Source organism: Silene latifolia, chromosome 3 (genome assembly GCF_048544455.1).
Source record: "Silene latifolia isolate original U9 population chromosome 3, ASM4854445v1, whole genome shotgun sequence".
Taxonomy (NCBI): Eukaryota; Viridiplantae; Streptophyta; class Magnoliopsida; order Caryophyllales; family Caryophyllaceae; genus Silene; species Silene latifolia.
Window position 1 is genome coordinate 62351718 of NC_133528.1, and position 23554 is coordinate 62375271.

At 35.8% G+C, this 23554-nt stretch overlaps 3 protein-coding genes across 3 annotated transcripts; 1 reads left to right on the top strand and 2 right to left on the bottom strand.

Moving 5' to 3' along the window:
- The first annotated feature begins 2006 nt into the window (after positions 1–2006).
- On the top strand, positions 2007–6623 carry LOC141647676 (L-ascorbate oxidase homolog). Its single transcript, XM_074455968.1, has 8 exons — positions 2007–2528; positions 2611–2720; positions 4287–4557; positions 4668–4770; positions 4890–5235; positions 5442–5807; positions 5905–5983; positions 6097–6623. The coding sequence occupies exons 1-8, from the start codon at positions 2388–2390 to the stop codon at positions 6325–6327; spliced, it is 1647 nt and encodes a 548-aa protein (XP_074312069.1). The 5' UTR covers positions 2007–2387; the 3' UTR covers positions 6328–6623.
- Positions 6624–6941: 318 nt separating this feature from the next.
- On the bottom strand, positions 6942–15898 carry LOC141647677 (ATP-dependent helicase rhp16). The gene is made up of 16 exons (XM_074455969.1): positions 15659–15898; positions 15109–15204; positions 13832–15015; positions 13463–13585; positions 13152–13225; positions 12287–12350; positions 12016–12162; positions 11844–11929; positions 10417–10486; positions 9429–9554; positions 8719–8949; positions 8215–8319; positions 7961–8113; positions 7569–7657; positions 7400–7480; positions 6942–7291 (listed from the first exon to the last, which is right to left on the bottom strand). Exons 1-16 carry the CDS (start codon positions 15702–15704, stop codon positions 7219–7221), a joined length of 2748 nt encoding a protein of 915 aa, XP_074312070.1. The 5' UTR covers positions 15705–15898; the 3' UTR covers positions 6942–7218.
- A 6163-nt stretch (positions 15899–22061) lies between these two features.
- LOC141649139 (uncharacterized) lies at positions 22062–23460 on the bottom strand. The gene is made up of 2 exons (XM_074457835.1): positions 23146–23460; positions 22062–23042 (listed from the first exon to the last, which is right to left on the bottom strand). Exons 1-2 carry the CDS (start codon positions 23458–23460, stop codon positions 22062–22064), a joined length of 1296 nt encoding a protein of 431 aa, XP_074313936.1.
- Between the last annotated feature and the right edge of the window lie 94 nt (positions 23461–23554).

Below are 23554 nucleotides of genomic sequence, written 5' to 3' on the forward strand. Positions count from 1 at the left end.
CATTAACATAATTTTTAACTACTATTATGATTCATTTCCTAAGTTTAACCATATGTTACTTATTCTAATTATATCATTAATGACCCTAAAATGACGAACAAAGCATGGAAAACCGCGAAACAAGCACCGGGTGACCCGAGCCACCATGGGCCGTGGCTGCCGGCTCACGCCGCCACCCCCACACCTCCATTTTTCCATTTGTGTTCGTATAAGACCGTCGAAACATAATTAATCGTTCCCAATACTAACATGTTAACTAAAACTAACAAAAATACATGGATTAAACATGCATGCAATCATTTTAACATGTGAAATTAACTACTTAATTAAAAATCACAAAAACATACAAAAATCAAAGCATGTGACGATTTTTCGTCGAGTAACTCGAAATATGTTACCTTAAGCTAGAAAATGAGCAATTAGCACCTTAAAACCCAAACCCTAACATGTACTAGCCGCTATCCTCGACAATATACGAGTCCCCAAACTCGTCCTCCAATTCTTCACCTAAATAAACAATAAAAACACAAAAATAAGTATATAAAACCGAAATTACCCAAAATTCGTCTTAAAACAACTTCAAGAAAACTGAAATTAAAACATACTAGGTTGTAGATCTCGACGAGGGGATTCCGGAAATGTAAATTTCGTGAAAATCCGATAAGAAACGAGAAAGATGTGATGATTTTTAGCTTGAAATGTATAAAAATGGTGTTTTTTAATCTTTTGGAAGGTTTTAGAAGATGAACACAAGAAAATTCAGAAAAAGAAAGGAAAGGGGAAGGGGAGCCGCGGGATAGGAGAGGAAGAAAGGAAGAGCGGGTTTGAGTCGGGATTTTACGAGTCGGTTTTTGGCCGTTTCGATAATAATTAGAACCGTTGGTCAAATACAAATTCCGACAAGACCAAAGTTCTTAAACACGAGATTACAAGAAAATTGAATACTCATACGACCCATTTCCAAATTCGTTTACCCAATGTTCAAAAGAATTGTCATTTTCCCCGATATATCCTTATTTTGAAATAAAAAGTTTTACACAGTTTAAACTATTTTTAAACATTTCGAAACTATCAAAATAAATACTTTTCTTCAAAATATAATAAAATTATATTTCTTTGAATTATTTTTACTTTAAATACTTAAATATCAAATTTTATTTGATTAACAAATTATTTCCGAAATATACTAACGGTCCGAAATTACGGGGCGTTACAGCGGGAGTGGTGAAATTATTAATATTAATGCGGCAATAGTGACAGTAACAATAATTACGGCGGGAGTAGTGAAAGTAACAATGATTATGGGCAAGTAGTGAAATGTTATTACTATTGTTTCATTAATAAGAGTAAAATATTAATAGCGGGAGTAGTGAATTTGTCTCAAAATTTATTTAATCGTAATTTTAGGATATGTCATAGAAAAATATATTAATGATATATTTATGGGTTATACAACTTTAAGTAATTTTATTTAATGAAAAAAAAAATAATGGTAAGAAGAGGTAGCCCGGGCGAAGCCGGACACCAATACTAGTTTCTTTAAAACTTGATAACATATTAACAATTAGTCCGTTTTTCTTAAGATCATTGCTTTTGGTCTGAAATAAGGCGGGTAACATGTCATCATTTTACAATAAAATGTTGTTAATTTTTGATAACATGTTACCATTATTGTTCACATCATTTTCAGGGTAAAAAATGACACCTTTAGTCATAACATTTTGTTAATTAATTGGTTACATTTTCTTAAAAAATGGCAATATTTTATCCATCTGATAAATAAGACCAAAAATATCGGTCTGAAACAAGAATTTGTGATTAACAACCCGATCTAAAATTGTGAAAATCTGAAGTGACCCGACCTAAGCAGCAGTTGACCCAATGGCACCGTTCAGCATTTTTAAAAACTGTAGCGGTGTAGGAAGGGCGTACGCGTAGAATACCTATAATGCGCGTTTCTGGTATAGTTGTATGCCATCATAGTCCCCAGTTTGAGGAGACAGAGTAAATGAGTGAGAGAGAAACCATTATTACTGCAACACAACTCAACACTTGAACTTGTTCCTTCACGTAATTTGTATTCATTACCCATATTTATCATCCCTCACCGACTTCCATCATTTTCCCTAATTTCCCATCATTTTCCTTGCTTTTCATATTCATACTGTAAAGTTAAAACAAAATTAAAAAGAAAAAGAGAGCGTATGTTCCTCTGTTCTTTTTATTATTAATCATACATTCTTTCATAGATCTGTCACTTACTTAACCCCCAAGTTTCTACAATCTCTACTTTTTTTTTTGTTTTTTTAGTGATATACCCCCAACTTATTATAAAACTCGATTTCAGTCACATTGTTCAATTTGTTTCATTTATTTTTGAAAGAAAAATGGGGAAAATGAGAAATGGTTTTTGTTATTTGTTGTTGTTGATGATGGTGATTGGAAACAGTAAAGGAGAGAGTCCGTACAGATTTTATACATGGAATGTCACTTATGGTGATATCTACCCTCTTGGTATCAAGCAACAGGTATGTTAGTTGCTAGCTAAATTCTGGTATAAGGCGGTCTTATTTTGACTAAAATAATAATGGTGAAATTGGGAAAATGCAGGGGATATTAATAAATGGGCAATTTCCAGGACCTCCAATTGAAGCAGTCACTAATGACAACTTAATTATTAGTGTTTATAATGGATTGGATGAACCCTTCCTCATTTCCTGGTAATTTGTCTCTTTCCATTCTTTTTTATTCATTGCCTTTTTTTTTTTTTTTTTTTGTGATTTGTTATCACTTTTACTACTGTACTTTATTTTACCCATGATAATATACAAGGTAAATACCATGTCCTTCGAAATATGAACGACTGAGCCGTGGCAACTAGTCACACATATTCTACTCAACTTAATCGACCTAAACTAAACTTATAAGAACTGAAATTAATTCCAAAAGTAGAGATCCTAATTAATCGACTATTTGTAAGGTCGGTGTGGGAGTCAATTATAATTGTCGTACATAGATGATAGATACTTCAATACATACTTGGTTACATGTTACTATTTCGTCTCATTAGTCTTTTCGAAATCCTTTAGTTGATGACCAATATTTCCATAATCACAATCGATTATAGTTCTCCCTCTTGGCTTATTTCTAAATGATGATTTCTCGTCTCTCTAACATTATGATTTATTGAGAGACCGTCTCTCAGAAGACCAACTCGTAATAAGAATAAGAATAGTGGAGGAGTTTGCCCATCCCGCGTTCACTAGTCGCTAGAGCCTAGAAATCTTGGAAAGTAAATTGATAAGAGTATAGGAGGGTTAGGAAAAGATGGTTAATGAAGCACATGCAACGTTGATTGAACGATACTGAATGCCGATACTTAATACTTTATTCCACAATTTAAGACCAACGCCCACAATGTTGGACTATCTATCACATATTCACATGGACTACATACTGTTTCCTAAATCATTCTGCTTTAGATTTCATTCATACTCTTATTATATTAAATTGATGGCCACCGTCACTATCTACGACGGCCTATCAGTTAGTCTTGTGAAAAAGGATTGTATAAATTAAAGATAAAATGAGACATTGAATATAATCTAATGTGTCTTATACGAGTATAACATAAACACAAAAAGGAATTATTAATACGGGTTATGGTCTAGTAAAGTCTTTGAAACTCTGATGCAATATGGAGTAGTTTATTGTGAGATTTGGAAGAGCCTCCTTTGAATGAAAAGGCCGGTAAGAAAATGGAATGAGAGCCAACTTTGAGTTAAGAGATTGATAACAAATGGAATTAGCGCTAACATTAGTTTGTTTAGTTGAAAAAGTCATAGTTGTTAATAACATATAATCAACCCCATTAATATCAAAAAAACCCTTGATAACGTTCTTTGCGTTCAAAAGACGAGTGAACTAATTAACTAAACAAAACAAAGACCAAATTGTATTGATCTTATATAAAATTGAAGTAAATTTAATGGAATTGAATCAGTTTAAACAACACTGGTTTTGTTTTTCACACAAGATTAGGATCTACAAATGTTACACTTATATAGAAATACAGAAATAGGAGAGACCCATAATTTAAGCACCCGGATCAACTAGTAAGTTTTTTCGGGTTAACTAGCATTCATCTTCATAACTCTTCTGATGAACATACTCCAGCGATTCTTGACATCATTAAAAAATCCATACAGTTTTCTACAGATGCAAAGGCCTTAAAGATTTGAAAACAGAATGGTTGTGAGTTTTTTTCTGTTTTAAATGATAAGCAGGAATGGAATACAACAGAGAAGAAACTCATGGCAGGATGGTGTATATGGCACCAACTGTCCAATTCCTGCAGGCCAGAACTTCACCTATATCCTCCAAGCCAAGGACCAAATCGGCAGTTACTTCTACTTCCCTTCTCTCGCTTTCCACAAAGCCGCTGGTGGTTATGGTGGCATTAGAGTCGATAGTCGACCCTTGATACCAGTGCCTTTCCCTCCCCCTGCTGGTGACTTCACAATTCTTGCTGGAGACTGGTTTAAAACGAGCCACACAGTACGTAATGCTTGTGTTTGAAACTTAAAACTACTAGTTTTCACTGAGGAAGAAAAGTTCAAGTATCTGATTTCTTGTCGATTGATTCATTTTGGTGTTTTTCATTGTAGGATTTGAAGGCAGTATTGGACAGTGGTAGTAACCTACCTTTCCCTGATGGACTTCTTATCAATGGCCGTGGATCAAATGGATTCACATTTACGGTTGATCAAGGTACTCCTTTCTTATACAGGTTGTTACGATAGTATAGTAGCGTTCTACATTGTTGTGGAACAGTTTATCAGGACTAGTTTTCATGTCCCTCAAATATATGACACCATGTTTTGGATCAGGTAACACATACAGGTTCAGGATTTCCAATGTCGGCATAGCAACGGCGATAAATTTCAGGATCCAAGGGCATAACTTGCTTTTGGTGGAAACCGAAGGAGTCCACACTCTGCAAAATACTTATTCTTCTCTTGATGTTCATTTGGGACAATCCTACTCAATACTAATTACAGCTGATCAAGCACCACAGGATTACTACATTGTTGTTTCGACCCGTTTCACCTCTCAAATACTTACCACCACCTCCATTCTCCACTATAGTAACTCAGCTAACGGTGTTTCGGGTGATCCCCCTGGTGGACCCACTACTGAGATTGATTGGTCAGTCGACCAGGCAAGATCTATCAGGTAATTTCATTGTACTTCTGAACTTTCTTTGGCGGGTCATTAAACCTCGACAAATTCTTATACGAGGCTGAAAGCCTGAAAGTAATCCTACCCGTCAAATTCTCAAATTCTTCACTTTTTTCTATGTGAGACGGTCCAAAAAAAAAGAGTATAGAGAACTTCATTTGTGACCTTCTGAGCTCAAATTTTCTGTAAATATAAAACAGACAAAATCTGACAGCAAGTGGACCAAGACCTAACCCACAAGGTTCCTACCATTATGGGATGGTCAACACCACCCGAACCATCAGGCTAGCCAACACTGCTCCAGTCATAGATGGGAAACAAAGATACGCAGTCAACAGCGTGTCATTCATTCCGGCAGACACACCATTGAAGCTCGCTGACTACTTCAAGATTCCGGGTGTTTTCACAATTGGAAGCATCCCAGATAGTCCTACTGGAACGGATGCTTCTCTACAAACTTCTGTCATGGGTGCTGACTATCGTGCTTTTGTAGAGATCATCTTTGAAAATGCTGAGGAAACTGTCCAATCTTGGCACATTGATGGTCATATTTTCTTTGTTGTGGGGTAAATAAAAATGCAGTTAAATTTTACAGTCATATTTATATAGTTTGTTTGGATCTCAGTTTAGATGTTGATTTTTGCATCCTGGGAAACATTACAGGATGAATGGAGGACAATGGTCTTCTGATAGCAGATTGATTTATAATCTACGAGATGCTGTTTCAAGATGCACTGTCCAGGTATTTCTTCAGTTTTCCCCTTATACAGCTTATAGAGAGTTACAACCTGTATACTTCATATTAACCTAAGACTGTGTAAGATACGAGCGCTGAAATTTTGTGAGTTGTACCAGGTATATCCAAATTCATGGACAGCAATATATATGCCGCTGGACAATGTGGGTATGTGGAACATAAGATCGGAAAACTGGGCGCGACAATACTTAGGGCAGCAATTTTATCTTCGAGTTTATACCCCTACACTTTCCTTCAGAGACGAGAACCCGATTCCAAGCAATGCACTCCTCTGTGGACAGGCTACCGGTCACAGTACCCCGCTTTATTATTCAGATATACAGCCATAAGTTACCAACATCATACATTCATACTTATACTTTATAGGCACACACATTACTTAAGTTAACTTATTAATTTATGGGAGGCTTTGGCATTTTTTCATTAGCTCGGCCTTTTATGTTTGTTACTCCTCTATATATAAATGTCTTTTTAAAAGTTAGTTCACTAGCAGCAGTCATGATAATTGGGTTGTCAGTTTTACAGAAAATGAAAATGAATTTTATCGAAATTTATTGAATTTTCTGCCGTCTGCCTCTGCCGTGAAAAACAACTGTTATTTGTATAGATAAGTCTGATAACTTCCCATGAGAATGTGTGATGACGGTACATTTCTGCAAATGGTGTTAGGTCAGTTAAAAGACGTATGAAATTAAGTACAATTTATTCTCCAACTCAAGTTTTTGTGCAAAAATCATGCGCAAGTTATTGACCAGGAGTCCTGGCGTATGGAGTAGTACATTCTTTTTCCCAAAGATATTGTTGTAAACACACAATTCGTGTCAACGGACACTGAAAGCAACAAAATTCAGAATGGAGAAAGAAACATACACTTGAAAATTTGTCGATATTTGACATTGTCTGCTTGACTGCTTTGCAGGAAAAAGATATCAATACACTTTCAATAATAATTTGGATTAAATGTCATAATATAATTAAGGAGTACTTCTTAAAAGAAACTTCACAAGTCCACAACACATGGTTAATAGTTCTAAATGTCTACAGTGCAGAGACAACAACTTACAAAAGAGCCCTGAACCCCTTAGTTAATAAGGAAGAGTTCACCAAATACTTGCAAATACACCATAAACAGATCATGGGGGACACTTCCAACTTCCCAGCCAAATTTCTTCCTAAAACAACACTTTGTTGCAGTTTCTGTTTCAAACTTACTCCTAAATTTAAGTGACAAACAGAAATTTCAGATCTGCTTCTGTTAATTTTGCTAGAGCGTCAGACGATCCTCCAACGGTCCTATAAAACAAATTTGATTAATTAAATCGAAATATAATCCACTTTAAATTTTGAAGGGTGTTGGCTGGGGAAGGTATAAAATTAGTGTGTGATGAAAAGCAGACTCACCCTTCAAAAACTAGCTCTTTCTTCTCTTGCAGCTTAAGTATTCTCTCCTCTATGGTGTTCTCAATCACAAATCTGACGATCCTGAGAAAAAAAAAATAATGTTTATAACAAACAAAAAGACTTGAAAGAATGTGCAGTAAGTCCTACAAGGGCGATGAGATAAATTTACCTTATTGGCTTAAATTGCCCAATTCTGTGTATTCTATCCATCGCTTGTCGCTCTGCTGCCGGATTCCACCAAGGATCCATCAGGAAAACCTATAGGATAGCAGAGAGAAAGAGAGCAATTACATAAAAAAAAATCATGAAAAGTTGCTTTTAATGCCAAAGTAGTAGCCTAATTCAAACTGAACAGCCAATTTAAGTTAATATAAACGAGGGACAAAAACAACGTTATCCAAGAGCCTCAAGGGCTCCCACAAATTATAGGTAACGGGGGATTGGATGAACACGAATGTCCCAAAACCGTGGTGCCACCTGAATCCGACAATGGAGGTGACATACAAAGTATAAGTAATTTCTCAGAAAATCATCCATGTTCGGATTGCAGATATAACTTACATGTGAAGCAACTGTAAGGTTGAGAGCAACACCACCAGCCTTTAAGCTGATGAGGAAAATTGTGCAGTCGGGGTCCTCGTGAAACCTTTTGATTACATTGTCTCTGGCAGTGATAGTCATAGATCCTTCCAGGAGTACACAAGTAATGCCAGACTGTACAGTCATTTGCCCAAGATTTAAAAAGATGAAGCACGCCAATACAATAGCACACCAAAAAAATCAGCACACCAAAGAAAGCTGAAATTCAAAGATACCTTTTGCAAAGAATACATAATCAAATCCAGAAAAGATGTGAACTGGCTAAAAACAATCCCTTTTGCAGAGCCGTCTCTCTCAATCATGAACCTGATCTCCTCCCTCTAGATACATTTACAACAAAAGGTCACATTAATCATTGCATTATAGGGTACTTAGATAACAGGAACTAAACTAAATTGCTTACTTTAGAATTGCCCTACTTTTCAAGATTTGTGAGGACTACTTTAAACAGATAGGGCAATTCCTAAAAATCGGAGGGAGTATAAAATTTAATGAGTGACGAAAAAGAGGATAAGGAAATGATTTAATTATTCACTCATATTTAAGCACAATCCTAGTCTGCCAAATTACTTCCATAAAGAACACGTGGAAAAAGTTCTTCAAAAAAAAAAAAAACACCTGATCAGCTATTCACCCTAACCAAATAATGACAGATTTATCTTCCTTACAATAAGAAGGGTAAAGGTTGTACAAATTTTCGAATCAAACAACTTTCTTACCAGTGCATCAATCTTTGTGCTCGTCTGAAAATCATCAAGTCTAATTCTGTTTAAAATGCTTGAGCTTCTAAACCCTTTCACCTTAGACTTAGCTCGGTGGCTTGCAGTACTTGGCTTTGAAGTAAAATCAGCAGTAAGAGGTTTCGAGCAAGAAGGGCACAAGGGTTCTTCTAAGGCAGATGAGAAATCAAGGAGACAAGTTTTACAAAAAGTATGTCCACAAGATGTAACCTGACGAGATTCAAAGATAACACTAAGATACCAACACAATATATGTCACGGTACGCATGAGATTTTACAAATTGCACACGGAATCTAGATTTTAGGTATTTGGCACTAAGATACAATTCAGTACTTCACAATTGGTTTTGCAAAAAGATGCACGTGATAGGGTATGGTACCTAAAACTATGAAATATTTTATGTTGTAAATTGATAATAAGGTACCAAGTGAAGAGTTTCAAACTTCGACTGCATCATGTGCATTTACCAATTGCAACAACAATCTCCATATACGCTTGACATTCTCAACAGCAAATGAGTATTTATAAAAGTTCAGATTAACAGAATTGATTAAATGAAACAAGAGTTTCTTGCACTGCCTACTATGATATAATATAATCCAACTGTACTGTTTAGAGGATGTGTGACAATTATACTGGAAATGCAGAAATAATCAAACAAGAAGTAGATTTAGATTTGTAAACTTACCACTAAATCCTCCGCTGGATCATGACAAATTCCACAAGCTTGCTCAACAGTGTCAGTTTCAACAACACTTTCATTTCTTAAGGAATTAGTCCGTGAGTAAACCACAAGGTATGGGTGGTCAACAGCCTATACAAAGCAGTGAGAAATACTGAATCACGGTCATATGAAAAGATGACCAATTCCATTACTATCACACAGAAATAGAACCTACTGTATCGTCTGCAAAAGAAAGTACTTTCAGGGCTTATTTGGATGAGGGGAATATTTGGTGAGAGAGGGGGGGAGGGATCCATTTTCTTTCCTCCAAGACAAATCAAAATCCCTCCACCATAGGAAAGATTTGGAGGGAAATTGAATCCAAACACCCATACTTCACTTCCCCTCCCCTTCTCTTCCCTCACTTCCCTTTCCCCCTCCCCTCCCTTTCCATCCTACTTTGCTTTCCAAATAAGGCTGTAACACAACATGCTCATTACTCTCGGCTCTGACAAGCTACATGTTTCCAGGCCACATTACCAAAGCGGGCATAAATAGTGGGCATGTTGTGACATAGGAATTTTATACAACCTACTTTCAAATTCATACATCATGGTGGGAATAAATTCAGTCCAGATTTGTTTCAGGGTCTGATACACATTGTTCCGAACAAGCGTTGATGGCTGATTTAATTTTCTGTTACTTTGATGATTGAACAGTTATGTAAAACTTAAAAGCATCGCTGACTTGATCGATAGATATAAGAAATAAAGAATATGTAATTCTCTTTATGCTTAACATATAATTTCTTAGCATAAAAAACAGTATCTCCTCCATTTAACTAATATGCAAGAATAAACAAAACCTTTATTTAACTACAATGTAAGAATAAACAAAACTTATTACAGTGAAGAGATACCAGATTTTAACATCCAAATATAAAACAAATACGAGTAAGTTTACAGAAATTGTGAAAACAGCAAGTGATAAGGGGGTTCAAATAACAAATTACCTGTCGCAAACGCGTAAGGAGGTCAAAAATATGGGCATAGTTATTCATCAAAGTCCCTTTAGTAACATATCTGCATAAGTAACCAGAGTCAATGAAAGGGTCTTCATATGCTAAACCATTGTACGGTGGAAATAGAGAGAGGAGGGAGAGTAATATTACAGATTATAGCAGCATATCATTGACAAGTGCTACTAACCTCTTGTTTAAATAAACTCTCCATAGAAGACCTCTTAGAAAAATAATTCAAAAAAACTTTAAAAAAAATTGCATCCCAAACATAATCAATAGTATTATTTAAATGCAACTCCTAAAACACCTCAGAATTGCCACGCATAAGAGTATGATAGTGAAGACAATAATTAACAACAATATTAATTATCATATACTGGTTACCATAGAACTTAGGCCACAAGCTGTCACTAGTGTTAGTATTTCCAGGCCATTAACATCATTCAGTCCGGAGAAGCACATATGCACAAGTGTCCAATGCCTAACAAATCGGACAAGTCACCTAATTCCCATTCTCAAGGAAACTTTTACACTGACTGATTTGTATAATTGTATGGGGTCAACTCTCATAACCTTAAGCCTAAATCCTGTGACCTCTTATATTATCTAAGTTTCCGCACTTCTCCTTTATGAACTTCAGATGACAGTTGTTTATTTTGGAAATTTTCCAGAATTATGAAAAATTCAGAAAAAAAAAATAAAGGCCAATATACATGGAGCTGTGGAAGAAATCAAGTCATTCAAGTCATAGGTGTGTAACATCAACGTTTGAACATACTTCCTTCAATGTTGCTAAGAAGAAATAAACACTCACAGGGTAAGACCAAGCACAAACGCAAAAATGAAAACAAATGCAGGCAACACAACCTCAAAAGAAAAGCCACAATAAACTAACAAAAGCGCGAGAAGATAGAATTAACCTTCAAGTTCAGGATTACAGTCTACATGAAGCAGAAAACCAAATACCTTGATAACTGCTATAAACTCTTATATACTTTATCAACACAGTCCTAAATTCCTTTCAAGACGCATCTTGCCACAAAAGAGGTAGCTCAATCCACAAAACTATTCCTTATGAAGCTTTAAAGCACGTATCATCATAAAGAGTTTCAGTACTCCTAATTCCTAATTTCATCCACTATCATGCCGACTCGTTTAATGATCCAAAGAAACTTTACTGAAAAATGTAAATAATGTGGCAATTAGAAAAGTGGAGGACAGCCAAAAACAAAAACCGCGGAACTGCCAAATCAGCATCAAAATTTGACTTTCAAACAAGCTAAACAGGGAATGTCTGGCGAATACAGGAAAAAAAATGATCATATACCAGAAAATACTAAATTGAACAGAGATCTGGATGGATCAAAGCTATATCGAACATCAATCTAAAACTAACACAGACAGTCACACATACTTACGTGTTAAATTGTGCTTGACTTTCAGTATACAATGATTGATAATAGTCTTCTTCTTTGACATCCAAGGTATCTCTTCTTAAAGAAATCTATACGTCAGAATCAGAACACTCATAAGAAACAGCGTAAAGCACCAACAAGCATCAAACATAAATTCTATTAATTGATAACTTACAATTCTTGGAGGAAGGGCAAGATCTGAAGCCCTACCACTCTTTGTACGTCGTAGGAGGATGCTATCAAGAATTTTGTGCCTCAGCAAAATCATGGCTCTCTTCCCACCTGCCTTATTTCCACATGCTTGGATTGGTGTGGCAACATTCTTTCAAAACAATTGAGAGAGGAAAAAAAAGATAACATCTATAAGTACATGAGAGCACACGAATAAGTAAGAAATTTAGAAAATGTGAATGAGAATTGTAAAAGGAAAGTTATATAGAACATACTTTGTTCCACCAGCAGAAATGCCTGACAGCTTTGTGCTCGCAATTTTTGCATTCTGCTGACATACTGCAAGAGGGTGCAACGGCATCAGCTCAACATCTAATTCTAAAACACTAATCATAAAATGAGTGACATAAAAGTTAACATTTTGTAAGCAATAATGCACCACTAATTAATTTTTGCAGCAGTAAGAAAAAGGGTTAATTGATAAGAATAATCCAAACTATGACCCCCTGCTTAAAATAATCCGACATATTCATTATCCCAGAATAATCTAATCTATTATGTCATTTAACTTGTGTTGCTATCTTCCTCCTATTCACCTATTATCACCGGTAAGTTTCAATTTTTGCAAGTTATCTCTCTTTTTTTTTTTTTTTTTTTTACATAATCATCTTCTTCTTAGAGGGCATTTTTCGATTTTTGTGTGACAATGTCAAGTGTTGGAGTGAATTGAAAAAAGATTAAGCTTTGTAATTTGTATGGACCAGAAATTAAATCACTTAAACTCTAAACCCCCAAAACTTCCAAGTATGCATTTCCCACAGAAACACACCCAAGAAATGGTAGGAATAATTTACAAGTACACAAAGATAAATGATGAAGCCGTTGAATAAGTTGGTAAATGAAAGGAAAAAATGACTTAAGAATAAGAGGCAACCTGTTCAGCAGGTTGCCCTTCCGCCAAAGTAATACGGGTTAAATGATGGAATAGATTAGATTATTGTGGGATAATGAATAGTTTGTATTATTTTGAGCAGGAGGGTCATAGTATGGATTATTCTTATCAATTAACCCTAAGAAAAAATCAAACATAAGATGGTAGTATGGTACAAGCCATACACATGTTAAGTATATATGATGTACCTGTAATCAAGCGTCATACAATCACAATCCTTGCACAAATAATAAGAATAAGGAGCAATTTGTAAGAAACGAATCTGCATGTAGTGAAAGCAGAAGTTAGAAATTAGCAGAAACTAAAACAGAGAATAGCACATACTTATAATGGATACAATCTATACAGAATTATTTTTATGCTTGTTTGGTTCATTTAGGAATTGAGTTGCTAATGAGAAGTTTCGTGAAGGTGTTTCCTGTTTCCTAGGAAGTTTCACTTCCCGCATTACTTCCTGCCAACCAAAAGACCACTTTCATAGTAAAATATGAAATCTAACCAGTGAGTAAAGTTCTCCAACGCGATTTTGAAGGGGAGTTCCACTCAATGCCCATTTGTATGAGGATTCCAAAGCAAGAACTGCCCGGGCAGTATTGCTACGTCTATCTTTTATGCAATGTGCCTGCATAAACACAGTGAATTAATATGAAAAGTCTAGAAGGTATCCTTCAACCTACAGATAGCAGGGGTTGCAACCAGTAAATCAAGAAAAATCCCAGACATAATGATTAACACGAAAAGAGAAACATGACACTACCAATATGCTGCAAAATGACAAACCTTCATAACCAACTACTCCGTATCAACAATAAGAGATGACAGATAATAACCAACTCCTTCTTACAGTAATGTCAATGTTTGAACTAACCTCATCTAACACAATACGCTCCCACTTGACAGAGTGCAGAGCAGATTTCCGAACATCTACCTCAAATTCATCGAGATAATCCTCCTCCCATCCAGTTTCAGCGTTAGGGTTATTTTCATCACTGCATCCTTCACCACTCTTCCGTTTATCAACGTGCTTATCATCAGAGACATCTTTATGCTTACGCGACACTTTGTGGGATTTCTTTCTTTTACTGTCTTGTTTAGACTGTTTCTCAGTTTTAAGTGCATTTGGCCCACAGTAGTATTTAAGATGGATAGCCATCTTACGTTCATATAAACTTCTCCCACACCACCGACATTGCTGCTTTGGTGGCATAACTTTACGGTAATCAGCCTCTATGGTATTATAAGTGGTGATAATAAAGTCATACGCGAAGAATAGAATCGAATTTTTCACTCTTTTGGGCCCTTGATAACAAAGCACTTTGGTACTTCCTTCTCGAGTAAATCGCTCAATCTCCCTTTGCCACTGATGTAAGGCAGACGCAGGACAAATTACAAGCGTACACTTCACTTCAGGCAGGACAGAAGAGGAACTTGGGGGCGACAAGGATCTACCAACTCCACTAGTCGCCCTCTGAATTTCCCGTTTAGCAAGCACAAGAGCAATTGCCTGAACAGTCTTCCCCATTCCCATCTCATCTGCAAGAATCCCCCCTTTAATAGGGGATTCCTCCTGCTTCAATGCCCATGACAACCACTCCTTTTGAAACCTCAGTAGCCGAGCGAGTAATTCGGAAGGTTCCTTATGTGTTTCATCCATCATTTCATTCTGCTGATCCAAGTTAAGTTCCTTGGACATATAATTGTCTATCCATAATCTATGCTCTTCTTCCCATATGTCCCACATAAACATTTCCCTGAAATCCCCATTTTTCTTTTTCTTCAGCAACTTCTTCATCGCAAATGGATCAACAAACTCAAACCCACTTATACCCTCAAAACTTTCAACACTCGGAACATTAGTGTCCCCTTCTACATCACTACCCTCCTTGTTTTTCTTTTCCTTCTTCTTAGAGCACTTTTCCGACTTTTTCACAGGCGGCTTCTTTCTTTTCCTAACACTCGATTTAACTACCTCATCATCAGACTCAACACTACTATCATCAACATCAGGAGCCTCATTCAAATCTAACAGTTCTGCCGAAGCATCAAAATCACCTACATAAAAACAATGAATTACATCACTCTTCCAGTCTTTTCCATATTATACAACAAATCAAGTGCATCACAAAAAGAAAAAAAGGAATGTACCATCACTGCTCGAATCACTGTGATCAGAGCCAACATCAACAATGGATTCGTGTTCTTGGTACATATCATCCGGTTCTATTGGCTGAACTACGGCATCTGAGACGACAAAAAATCATCTTTTTATAAACACCAAGCCACAATTAATCGCCAAAACATACAAATTAAAACAACCACATCAACTGGTACAAAATCTTCCATTACTGCGACGAACAACATCAAATGAGCAAAAAATAAAGCACACCAAACAAAAATCACCAGGTTTTACTATTTCAAAATCAAACTAATTTCAATTTTCAACATTATGCTGGAAAACAAAGTTTCCAACACTAAAATAAACAATTATTAGTCATGTTCATACGAAATTTAACAGCACAAAAACATGATCGAACACCATAAAAGTAAAAAAAAAAAAAAAAAAAAAAAAAAAAAAAAAAAAACGATAATCCAACACATCTGCTTAAGAAAAACGTCTGAAACAAAGTACAATGATTGAATGGTAAAGCATGGCAGTACAGTGTAAAAAAAATGAAGAGTGAAGAGAGGAAGTAACCGAGAATGGGAGAGGATGAAACGCGGCGTTTAGAGCGGAGTTCCATGGATGAAGAAGGGAGACAAAGAGGAGAAAAGGGAAGAGGATGGGAAGAAGGAATAGGAGAGAGAATGAAACGGCGGGAAAAAGCGTTGGTGTTTGTGTTGGTATGGAAGTGTGTGTGAAGTGTGTCTGAGGGGTTTTGTCGTTTACAATTCCTGCTTTTGCCCCCAATCCACGATCAAAACTCAAAAGTGGTTTTTTTCTCTTAATTTTCATTTTGCTCCTTTTGTTTTTCTTAACGAATTTTTATTTGAGATGGGTACTCTCGTCTTAAATTTAAGACGAGTCGAATCGTACCAAGTTTTTAAGAAATGTGTCGGTTGAATGGATAGTGTGGTCTGATGGATTATAAGGGTAGGTAGTTGGAAATCAGGGCGACTTAAAATAAATGGAGGTCCGGTGTACCGAGAAAAAATGAGGCCCCAAATATGAATGTACAACGCTACTGCACTTCGATTTTTGTATTGAATTTAATCAATAAGGCTTATAAATTCGGTGTTCAAAACCGGAGGCCCGGTTCCTCGGCCCGTGGTTGCACGGGGTGTTAGACGCTCATGTAGGAAACTTCTATATCTATCTATATAATAACATAAAAAGCATAGCTTGAGCATTAGCTTGTGACACGTGGCTAGCTTAGAATCTCTCGGAATGATGTGTTTTGTAGCATTTGTGTAATCCTACAATTAATTAATTATGGCGGCATATCAATACTATTTTTATATCTCAAATCCCTAACTTTTCAAATTTCTAGCTATTTACTCTTAGTCGAGAACCTTACGCCCCGCTCCCTCCCTACTTGTTCTATAGCAAGCCAAAGACTTGTTTGGCCTCTCTCTGTCTTAGATCTCCTTTTCTAATGAATGCGCCGAGAATAACTAACTAAGCCGTGTGTGCCATAAGAGGTCATTCTCCAAACGTGAAAATCACGCTGTTAGAAAAAGCGTTTTCAAACTCGACTCTATTCTTGCTGCCAAAACGCACTTTCCCCGTCGTGCTCGTTATTTCTCGAAAGTATATTTTTTCTGGGAACATGCTTAACCAGAAATTTTTATGTTCGCGATTCTTCATCCGCTCCTCTAGTTGAAGTATCGGGCCTTTTTCAGACGGGTCGGGCTCTTCTCGATAGGATCTAGACCCATCTGCCAAGGTCAAAAGGATTCGTGAATGGGGTGAATTCTTCCTAGTTTTTGGTTCCATGGTAATCGTGATATAGATCTTGTGAAGAATTGATTATAATCGGATGCTTATTCATCTATTTTATTCATATTAAGGGAGAGGTCTGGAAGAACTCTATAGAATGCGAGAGGACTTCGTTTTAGATCGTTCTGTAATATTCTAGTGGTTGCCGATTTTTTGGATGTTAAATACTATTGGATGAGTTACTTTTTATTGGCATTGGAAGCACATCACATTATGGCCTTGCTGCTGGACTGAGCTTTCTAACTGCTTCGAAACTCTATCGCTAAACTAAGGTCCGTGGACGAGAAATCAAAAAATACAAAAAAGAAATAAAAAAATTCGACCAGGGTGCTTTTCTTTTAAGCTGGCTTCTTTCTTTGATTGTCCGGTAACTGGATAACCAGCACCGAAAACAGCCTTTGCATCGAGGTTACAGAGTGCTAGAAGGAGGGGGGGTACCTCTGCGATTCTTCGGGATCCTTCCTTTCTTCAAACGGAAGAAATAAAGCGCGGACAGCCGAAAGAACGAAGCACAGATATACTAGCCTTGCTTAATATCCTTCTTTCTTTGCCTCGGTTTCTTCCTCCCTTGAAATTCAAAATTATTATTAATCTATCTATAAATATAATTAAAAGCCTCCCCTAAATTGAGTAATAAACTCCACCTAGACAAAGCCACGTAGACTTGCAAAAAGCCACGTAGGACATTCTATGTAAACGTCAGCCTCTAATTATTGACACGCAGACATGTTTTCCACTCACACTGTCCTCTATCATCTATAAATATTATTAAAAGGGTAACCATTAAAGGCCACGTAAACCTGGACTAAATGCCACCTTGGTTTACGAAAATCTCACATCACCACCTTAAAAGCCACGTAGACATGGATTAAATGTCACCTTGCATTACAAAAATCCCACGTCACCATTTTCACATACCGTGGACTTGGCTATCGTTGCCTACCCACAATCGACATATACCATGTTTGCCCGTCATTTCTTAACACCAACTTTCTTACATTCTTAATCCCCTCTAATCTAGCTTCTTTTAGCCAACCCACATGAATTTACTACTTACACAACCTCCAAAATATCATCTTCCCCCAATTTGACCTTCACACAGTTGCCAAAGATGGCCAGTTCAGAGAGTCCTCTCGGCGCAGCCGTTGGTTTAGGATTCTATTCAGCCACAATGTGACATGGAAATAATTCGTTATGACACAACATTAATTTAATTCACTCATCTATACATACAATAATATATAAAAAAAAAAAGGTATGTAGAGCATCTAAGTAAAGGACATGTGACATCATCTCATGCTAGCACTAAACTCTTTTTACTTATGTCTACATAAACTTCCATCTTCCATCTTTATCTATTGTTTAATTATGTATTTACATTAGTATAAGTTCAAGAGAATGGAAAACTAATTAAGAACTCATTAATCACATAGTTAAAGAATCTTTATATTAATTTGACAAATTTTAATCTCATAAATTCATATAGTTAATTTACTCATTTTTATGTTTTAATATTAGGGAAGGGGAAGAGGCGTATCAAAACCTTTAATGTCTTAAAAAATGTATAAATGTACAAGTTTTCTCCCTCTTTCAATATCATATTCTCTTTGCCAATATTTTTTTAATTAGTTTTTTTTTTAATTAATATGTTTATATTTCCATATGCTAATTTAGGTTGACGAAGTTATATTTATCATTTAAAATGTTTTAATATTCAATATAGTATTATTTTACAGTTCAATATATAATTTTTTTGTATTAATTAGTTTTTTTTAATTGGTGTATTGTCGATATGAGATTTTAAGTTACTCATAAAAGTGTTTGGATTTGCAGGTTTACTTGCGTCAAGAGTTTCCACACTTGCAACTAAGCATTTGATCCATTTGGCCCTCATTTAGGTTAATATTTTTAGTTTGATTAATTTGATTGCCACTAACAAATGCTAAATTTTGTGAGGTTCGTTTAAGCAGAAACATGTGTATACATTCATGTTGAGGTTCTACTTAAAATTCCATTGTAACAATGCGAAAGTGTAACAATTCTCAAACTATGATAACAAATGACTACATCAACTAAGGGTATTTTCTTATTATATATGTGAGTAATTAATTTAGGTGATGGTTTATGCTCTTGTAACTTTCATTCCCTTATTCATGACTTCCAATCTAACATGTTTGGTTTATTATAGCTTTATGTTTTCCTATTCTTTTCACTTGGTTTTTAATTTTCTAATACATTTCATGTAAAATATTCAATTTTATAAACAATGTCTTGCCATTTAAGTCAAAGTATTTGTATTTTTAATGAAGTTTTGAAACATAAATTGGTGATTATTCATCAAGGTGAATTTTGTCGTAAACTTGACTTTGTGATATTCATTGATATTTATATGTTTATCATTCTTAGATATATATATAAAAAAAGTGACTCTTACTCAACAAATATGGTGGATATTAGTGCTTATTGTTGTTTGTTTCTATTAGCTTTTCATATTCTATCAATGGACAAATATTTGTAATACATATGAGCAATAAATTAGGCCAATTTCGTACCTTATGAATTTTGGAAATTTTAACCCTCTCACGATTAATTTTTCTCTATTATCCCAACTTAAATTTTCAAATCACAATTGTTGTAAATCATCGATATTAAGATTGTTGGTTGTAAATAGAAAAAATAAGAGAAAATAATTTCTATGAACATACAAAAAAAAAGAATTAGTTTTGTTGCCAAGTAAGATGAGTTACAAATGCGTATTTTACTACATTTCTCTTTGTTTATTACAATTTAAATGTTGGAACAAATTAAATAACACTATTAAACCAATTTTATAATATAGAAGTCTCACGAATTATTGGTAGTTATAAATTGGTATTCATAAATTTTGACATAATTGCATACAAAATTATTAATGTATTCACCTTTTAATTAATTATTCATGCATCTCAACAAATACCATGATGTAAACTAGGGATGGCGGGGAAGAGCATAAAACGGTTGACCAAAGGATCTGAATGATGACAATTTAACCTTGGCGAGATCTACAGCTCAGGCAAAAAATGGGACTAGCAATAGAGAGAGCAAAAATGAAGAACGACTGTTGTTTTGTGTTGGTTTCACCGACAGAGATACAACCAAATTTTAAAATGAAAGCGGAAATTCAAAACCGGGTTAGTTCTCATAGGTCATAACCAACCAAAAAGCAGAAAAAGAGAAAATAACGACAAAAAAATAAAACCAATTGGGCCTCCAAAATGGACAAAAAACGGGAAAAATGAAAAATCGAAACAAAGCTTACAGAAGGAAACCCAACAAAGAAACTTAAAACAAAAAAACCCGTGATTCTCACGGGTCCCAAAACTAGTTAATGACTAAAAATGTGACCTTATATCTAAGAGCGAGCAGGAAAAAAGCAATCTTTGAAAAGTCTATTTTACTAGTAAAAGTCTGTTTTCTTCATCGAATAACGCCCTTAACTTCTAAATTTTTATTAAAATAAAAGTTAAGTAAGAATAAAGAGAAAAGCCCTTTAAGTTTTAATAATTGATTCATTTTCCCAAAACATTAAACGCATTTTCCACATATTTTTAAGGATTATTTGATGAGTGGTGTTTCTCATAATACTCCAAACTTTATTTACCTAACTTTTAGCCCTCTTCTCTTTTAATAGAATCCCCCCCCCCCCCCCCGCCGTCATCTTTCTCGCTCACTTCCCCTCGTCTTTTTCATTCATACTTGAATATCTTCTTCTAACTTCATCGCCCACAAACGAACAACACCCTAAATAATTCACACTTTTAAATTCAATTAAATCAAATTAATTCCATTCTGCATAATACTAAATTTGTTCAATCACTTTTTCCATTCATAAATTACATAAAAGGTGGGATTTTTTTTTGGGTTTTTGAACCAATAAAAAAAGTGTCCGATTTTTTATGGTATAGTGTTCTGCAAATTTGCGATTTTTGAACCAATAAAAAAAGTGTCCAATCACTTCCTCTCAATTTTATTTCTGTTGTAATTACTAATTAGTATAGTGTTCTGCAAATTTGCGATTTTGTTTCAAAAAATTATGAAATTAGGGTTCATATATGCGATTTTATGCCATTGAATTAGTAATTTACAATTTTTGATTTTCTGCAATTAATTTAGAGTTCATATTTTCTGCATTTTTGTTTCAAAATTTAGGCGAGAACATGTCAATGGAAAGCAACTATGAAAGTAGTCATCATAGTGTTGTTGATGAGCAACCCAAAAAGTGTCTGTGCGGTGTCCCGGTTGCCATTTTGACGTCTTCCACACATGACAATCCAGGGAGGAGGTTTGAAAGGTGCAAGTTTTCTAACCCATCGGTGGTATGGGGGATGTCGTTGGTTTCGTTGGCACGATCGTGTTCAAACAGAGTGGCAGAAAGACATAATCAACAAGATGAAGATGGAGAAAAGAGTGAATGAGTATGAAGTTGGTTGTTTGTCTCGTGAAATTCAATGGTTGAAGGATGATAGGAAGAAGCTTCAGTTTGAGATTGAAAACTTGAAGAACAAAGCATTCATGTCTAAGTGTGAAAGGGTTAGTTATTGCAAAGGGTTTTCATTGGCAATTGTTTTTGCCATTTTCATTGTTTTGATCATAGTATGTACTAAGTAGGCGAAACTTTGGATGAATGTAATGTTATGAGTACTCTAATGTTCAAGAATTTGGCAGTAATGACAATGGTAGCATTTGGTTATGTGCGAATTTGGTGTTGATGAAATAATTTTGCATTTGTAGCCTTTCACTAATTTTCTGGTTTGATTGTTCATTTCTCACATTTACACAAGTAAATGCACTTCAAAAGTAAACAAATAAACCAGAAAATCACAAGGGCTTGTTCAATGAACAACCATCTAAACAATTGTTACTGCTTGAAAGGCAACTGCTGCAGTATACAAACAAACCAAACCAACTGCAACACACTTTCATCTCAACAAACAGCCTAAGAAGACTGAAATTGACATTCATCAAATAAACTTCATTGTTCAAAGATAAAATGGTTCAAATGATACTGATAATGAAAGAGCATAATGAAATTTCATTGTTCAAAACACAACAACAAAGCACGATTGTAAATAAAGTTCAAAAACAATAACATAAGATCAGAGCAGATTGTTTGAAGCTTGGGTCAACAGATCAGTGAATGACATAGAAGTGGTTGATGCTTGGTTGGGTGCATTTGCAGCAGTGGAGGTACTTGGGGAGTTGCCAGTGTGGTGTGCTGTTCTCCAGGTCTCTTTTCTTGCAGCCCTTGCCTGTCTTTTTTGCCTTTCATTCTTTGCATACTCACTTCTACCAAGAGGCCTTCCACCAGGAGCTGCAGCTGGCTTTGGAGGTGCAGGGGGTTTTTGCATGTTCTTTTGTAATGGCCTAAGCCACCACAGTGGCTACAATTGTTGGTCCTCTTCAACTTCTTCACTTGTTGGTCTTCCTTTTCACCGGCTGACTTTCTTCTCTTCTTTGACTTTGGTCTTCCTGGCATGGTCCTCATTGGTGGTGGTAGTGGCTCTGGTAAACCTGTTGGTTCCCATTGTTTGACACCAGGCATAGGAGAAACAGAGTGGGCATAGGTGAGCATGTACCTCTCCTTTGAGTATGCCTCATCAACATAGTCTCTGGGGTCCATTCTCTTTTCAAGCATGCATGCCATTGCATGGGGACAAGGCAGACCAGTTAAGTCCCAATACTTGCACCCACATGACCTGCTGTTTAAGTTCACAACATATTGCTCTCCTTTTAGCTCAACCTCAAACTCACCATCATCAGATTGCATAAAAGTAGCAAATCTGGCCTCATCCTTTGCCCATTCCAAATACTTGGTCACATATGGCATCAACCTCTCATCAACTTTCCTTCCACCCTCTCTTTTTTGACAAATTCTTTGCATTACATACCTCCTCATCCATTCTAAATGTGTGTGTATTGGTTTATCTCTTGCTTCTTTCAGAACTGCATTGAATACTTCACACAATTTGTTCAGGAGAAGGTTTGACTTGCAACTTACATCAAATGCATGCCTAGACCAATGTTGAGGGGGAATGTCATTCAAGTAGTCATGTGCCTCCTTTGACAAGAACTCCATGCCCTTCATTTCTCTCTTGAAATCAGCCTGTAATGATGGAGTTTGAGTTTATTAATTAGAGCATAAAGTAAAGCAGTAATTTTGAACTAGCTAAACAATTTAAACTGAAATAGAATAGAATTGAACTTACCCTTGTCAATGCTCTAGCTGCTGCCCAAAATGTTTCTTTGAATAACTGACCACTCCACCTGAGCTTAAAATTAGCCCAAATATGTCTTGCACAGAACCTTATGTTGGCCTTTGGAACCACATTAGCTAGGGCATCTACTAAACCTTTCTGCCTGTCTGACATAACAGTTAAGCCTTCCCCATCCACCTTCTCAATGTCATGGCTTAAGAGCTCTAAAAACCAGGTCCAAGAATCCCTGTTCTCTACCTCTACCACTGCCCATGCTACTGGGTAGATGTTATCATTCCTATCTAACCCAACTGCAACTAGACACATGCCAGGGTATACTCCTTTCAAATGACAGCCATCAATCCCAAGTATAGGTCTACAACCTGTTTTAAACCCTTCTTTGCAAGCTTTCAGGCATGTG

Coding starts and splice junctions, on each gene's coding strand:
- LOC141649139 (XM_074457835.1), bottom strand. CDS start 23,460: ATGTGTCTAGTTGCAGTTGGGTTAGATAGGAATGATAACATCTACCCA. Junction 23,043..23,145: donor CAGCTAGAGCATTGACAAGG/GTAAGTTCAATT, acceptor CCATCATTACAG/GCTGATTTCAAGAGAGAAAT.
- LOC141647677 (XM_074455969.1), bottom strand. CDS start 15,704: ATGGAACTCCGCTCTAAACGCCGCGTTTCATCCTCTCCCATTCTCG. Junction 15,016..15,108: donor CAGTGATTCGAGCAGTGATG/GTACATTCCTTT, acceptor GTTTTTATGTAG/GTGATTTTGATGCTTCGGCA. Junction 10,487..11,843: donor AGTCAAGCACAATTTAACAC/GTAAGTATGTGT, acceptor TTACTTATGCAG/ATATGTTACTAAAGGGACTT.
- LOC141647676 (XM_074455968.1), top strand. CDS start 2,388: ATGGGGAAAATGAGAAATGGTTTTTGTTATTTGTTGTTGTTGATGATG. Junction 4,771..4,889: donor CACATTTACGGTTGATCAAG/GTACTCCTTTCT, acceptor GTTTTGGATCAG/GTAACACATACAGGTTCAGG. Junction 5,984..6,096: donor TTTCAAGATGCACTGTCCAG/GTATTTCTTCAG, acceptor GAGTTGTACCAG/GTATATCCAAATTCATGGAC.